Source organism: Rhododendron vialii, chromosome 13a, assembly GCF_030253575.1.
Source record: "Rhododendron vialii isolate Sample 1 chromosome 13a, ASM3025357v1".
NCBI classification, from domain to species: Eukaryota; Viridiplantae; Streptophyta; class Magnoliopsida; order Ericales; family Ericaceae; genus Rhododendron; species Rhododendron vialii.
In genome coordinates this window covers 1,160,558-1,164,970 of record NC_080569.1, presented here as the reverse complement: position 1 = coordinate 1,164,970, position 4,413 = coordinate 1,160,558, and the positions used below count along the sequence as shown (strand labels likewise).

The 4,413-nt window shown below is 39.1% G+C and overlaps 1 protein-coding gene across 1 annotated transcript; it reads left to right on the top strand.

The window, feature by feature from the left end:
• The first annotated feature begins 1,781 nt into the window (after positions 1–1,781).
• LOC131313046 (uncharacterized) lies at positions 1,782–2,964 on the top strand. The gene is made up of 3 exons (XM_058341109.1): positions 1,782–1,844; positions 1,926–2,393; positions 2,545–2,964. The coding sequence occupies exons 1-3, from the start codon at positions 1,782–1,784 to the stop codon at positions 2,962–2,964; spliced, it is 951 nt and encodes a 316-aa protein (XP_058197092.1).
• Positions 2,965–4,413: the final 1,449 nt, after the last annotated feature.

The following is a 4,413-nucleotide window of genomic DNA, read 5'->3' as shown; positions in this document are numbered from 1 at the left end:
GTAGAGAGTTAAATAGGGTTTTTTTTGGGGTAGTTGTTTCTATTCCTTTTGTTTTGTTATACATAAGGGCAAAATTTGTGGTCTTATTTGTTTTTTGACCGCATATGCTCATGGATCCATGTAAAGTATGGTTTTTTGTGCCTTTTTATGCAGGAGCCCCTTCTTACCCTACTGACTTTTCCATTGAAGTGCATCATGGTGGTGCATTTACTTTTAAGCCCAGGAAAGTGTACAGTGGGGGTAAAATAGACACAGTAAATGGACTAAACTCAGATTATTTGTCATTCCTTGAGTTGGTTGGCCTAGTCCAACAACTTGGGTATGCTCCTAATGTCTTATTTTACTGTAAGAAGCCCAATTGCAGTTTGGATAATGGGCTTATACCTATTAGCTGTGATAAAGATGCATATGGGATGTTGGATTTTTTGCACAAGGATAGGACTATTGTACTTTACTTGGAACATGTAGGAGGATTGGACCTAAATGAGAATCAAGTGGGCAGTTCAAAGTATAGTGTAGCCCAGGCCCAGGTTGAAGTATTTGATTTGGATGCAGAGCCCCAAGTTGACCTTTGGCCTGCAACTTTGGAATCTCATGTTGAAGTGTGTGATTTGGATGTAGAACCCTACATTGATTTAGGGCCTATTAATCTAGAATCTGGGTTTGTGTTTTAATAGACTAATATGGAACAGGGTAATGGATTGGGTGATATGAAGAGGATGTGAACCAAGTACACATGGGACATGCCAACTTTGACTCTTCAAGTGACAGTATGTATTATAGTGACCATTCTTACCAACAGAGTGATAATGATAGATTATATGACATTTTTGTAGATGAGAATGAAGAGTTTGTTGGATTCCTTGACATTAATGAGAGAAACCCACAAGTTGAACCTGTTGATGATCAAGGGCAATTGAGTGATGGTGATGCGAAGTATGATTCAGACTATAGTTTTTATAGTTCATCTGATGAAGAAACTGAGAGGAGAACCAAGCCCCCCTTTAAGACTTTCAAGCTTGAGATTGATATGGTAGATCCTAGATTTATGAGAGGCCAGTAGTTTAATTCAGCCAAGGAGTTTAAGGAAGCTATTACGCAGCATGCCATTAAGCATCAAAGGAATGTAAAACTTGTGAAAAATGACAAGAGAAGAGTGAGGGCAAAGTGTGAAACTCCTTGTGAATGGCTGGTATATACTGCTAAAGTTCTAGCAGATTCAAAATAGCAGGTGAGGACCTATAAGAGTAAACACACATATACCATAACTTACTCCAATAGGAATGTAACTTCCCACATGATAGCAAAGAGGTACATGGAGGATCTCAAGACCAATCCAAGGATTCCATTGCAATCATTCAAAGATAGGATACGGAAAGGTGGATGTTTCTAGGACTCAAATCTACAGAGTAAAGAGAAAGGCAGCTGAATTGATTTATGGTTCTGATCTTGAACAATATGGTAGGCTTTGGAGTTATTGTGCAGAGTTGAGGAGGTCAAATCCAGGTTCAACAGTGGTCATGGATGTACCAATTGACTCAGAAAATGGCCAGCCCAGATTCAATAGGCTTTACGTATTTTTAGCTACTCCCAAGACTGGATTTCTAAGTGGTTGTAATAAGATTATTGGAGTGGATGGCTGCCGTCTCAAAGGACAATATAGTGGTTAGTTGCTAACAACAGTAGGTGTGGATCCAAACAATGCTTCTTACCCTATGGCTTATTGTGTGGTGGAGATAGAGAGCAAAGACACATGGAAGTGGTTTTTTACCCTTTTAAAGATGGATTGCAACATTACATATGCAAATGTGCATGAGTGGACATTCATCAATGATAGACAAAAGGTCATGTTTTGTTAATGCATGTTCAATTAATTTTGGTTTACTAACATGGTTTAATAAATTTTTAATGTTATTTTATTACAGGGCCTAATTGCTGTACTTAATGAGGAGGTACCTAGAGCTGAGCATAGACACTGTGCTAAGCATTTGCTAAGTAATTTGCAGAAGAGGTTCAAAGGAGTGTCTGTGGAGGACAAGTTCTGGGCATGTTCTAAGGCAAGCCATGTACCTATGTTCCAAGATGCCATGGAAAGGATGAAAGAAGTAAGTAAAGAAGCTTATGATTGGTTGTCCGAAGAATCCCCAAGGTATTGGACTAGATCTCACTTCAATGATACTGTTAAGTGTGACATGGTGTGCAATAATCTATGTGAGGCATTTAAAAATTCTATTTTAGAGGCAAGAGAAAAGCCAATAATAGAAATGTTAGAGTGGGTAAGATGTTATTTCAGCAACAGAATGCTGATTCGAAGAGAGTGGATTCAGAAGTTCAGCAATGAGTTACTATCCAATCCCTATGCTAAGTTAGAGGAATCCCTACATGAGTCGTCAGTATGTTCAGCAAAGTGGTTTGGACCTTCAATTCCAAGTATAGTGTGGGGAAGGGGAGCAATACACAGTTGACCTAAAATAAAGGTCATGCAGTTGTAGGAAATGGGACCTAATTGGGATACCATGCCCCCATACTTGTGCTGCAATTCAGGCAAAGAAAGATAAACCAGAAAGGTATATCCATCATTGGTGCTCAAAGATAAGTTACATTAATGCATACCAACCACTTGTGAACCCTACCAATGGGTACAAAATGTGGCCAAAGACTGAATTTAGCCCTGTCCTACCACCAACTGATAGGAGAAAGCAAGGACGGCCAAAAAAGAAGAGAATTCTTGGGGCAAAAAAGTACATCAACCCAAAATATCCACACAAGTTGAGGAAAATTGGACAAAATTCTATTTTTTGGAGTAAATGTGGTCAACATAGCCACAATAGAAGGACATGTACTGCACCTATGGCAGAGGAGAGTGGTGATACAAGTAGGGCTACCACTATTGTTGCCACCAGTGTTGATGTTGGAGTTGGTAGGGGAGGTGTGCAAGGTAGGGGTGAAAGGAGTGGTGTGTAGATGATAGGTGGGAGGACATGTGTGTAGATGAGAGGTGGGAGGATTGGTGTGCAAATGAGGGGTGGGAGGATAGGTGTACAGGGCAGGGGTGATGGAAGGACTGGTGGTGCAGGAGCCGGCCAAGGCAGGGGTCGTAGAAAACTGGTGGTACCAGAGCTGGCCAAGGTAAGGGTGGTGGAAGGACTGCTAGTGGAGGAGCCGCCCAAGGCAGGGGTGGTGGTGCACAACAAGGTAGGGGTGGGGTTGTAGGTGTGGCAATAAGGATTGCTATTGCAAGTGTGACAATGAGAGATGGTGGTGGTGTATTTAGAGGTGGTGCAACTTTAAGAGGCAACTAGGTACACAATATGATCAAGTAACTTATTTATTATTTAGTCTTGTGTATTACATTTTCAAGTATCTCTTATTGGTCTTATGTATTATATTTGCAGGTCAATATTCCAACAAACTATGATCAAGCAACACAGGCTTCTCAGACATCAACCGTGACAACAATTAGGAAAGACAAGAGGATGGCTAATACTTCTACAGTGCATGGAAATAGCCCATAAGAGGTTTGGAGCTTCAGTTTTTTTGTAAATGGTGCACAAAATAGTTTGCCAAATTCTGCACATTTAGGTCCACTTTTTGGTATTGTTACCTTTAATTGGTTTACTTATGTTGAATTGGTATATTTTGGTTGGTTGAACTAGTATAATTTATTGCTATAGCTTTGATGCAATATTGTTGGGTACCTTGTACCAATGAACTGCTATAATATCTGGTGCTATGTTTTTGTAAACACCAAATGCTGTTAATGGTGGCAATGAAGATTAGATGGACATGTTTTTATCAGTCTTTCATTTTGTTAAGGTTGGTCCTCTGTTTTTGTTGTTTCCAATGAACCTCCTTCCTGGGTTGGAATCTGTACATTTCTTTTTCTTCTCTGATTTCTGCGTGCTCCATTTTGAGGGATTGAGATGTTTAGGCAGTGGAAACATAGATTTTTTTTTCTATGATTTTCTTAGGGTTCTCATTGAAAGCTTTAAGAGTCAAAAAATAATTATAATCCATTAGGATAAAATGATTAGAAAAACAAGATCTTAGTATCAGTTCAAACGATTGAAAATTGGAATACTTGATTTTTTTAGGTTGTTTTATATATTAAAAAATATGGTTAAAAAATTAAATGTTCCAATTTTCAATCTGTTTGAATTGGTGTAAAGATTTTATTTTTTTGATTATTTTATCTTAAAGGGTCAATTATTTTTTGACTCTAAAGCTTTCAATGAGAACCGTAAGAGAACCATTGAAGAGAAAAATACATGTTTCCATTGCCCAAACACAGTCCCTCAAACGACACAGTTTTGAGGGGGAGAGAGGGTGTGCTATTGGCAGGAGCTTTTTCCCAACTGAAATAACAATTGACCCTTCATTTTGACGGTGGGAATAAACGTGTGAGCCCCGGGG

Bases quoted from the DNA above. Each gene is read 5' to 3' on its own strand.
- LOC131313046 (XM_058341109.1), top strand. From the start codon at position 1,782: ATGGATTGCAACATTACATATGCAAATGTGCATGAGTGGACATTCATC. The intron at 1,845-1,925 runs GTCATGTTTTGT...ATTTTATTACAG, and splicing joins TCATCAATGATAGACAAAAG to GGCCTAATTGCTGTACTTAA. The intron at 2,394-2,544 runs GTATGTTCAGCA...GCTGCAATTCAG, and splicing joins AATCCCTACATGAGTCGTCA to GCAAAGAAAGATAAACCAGA.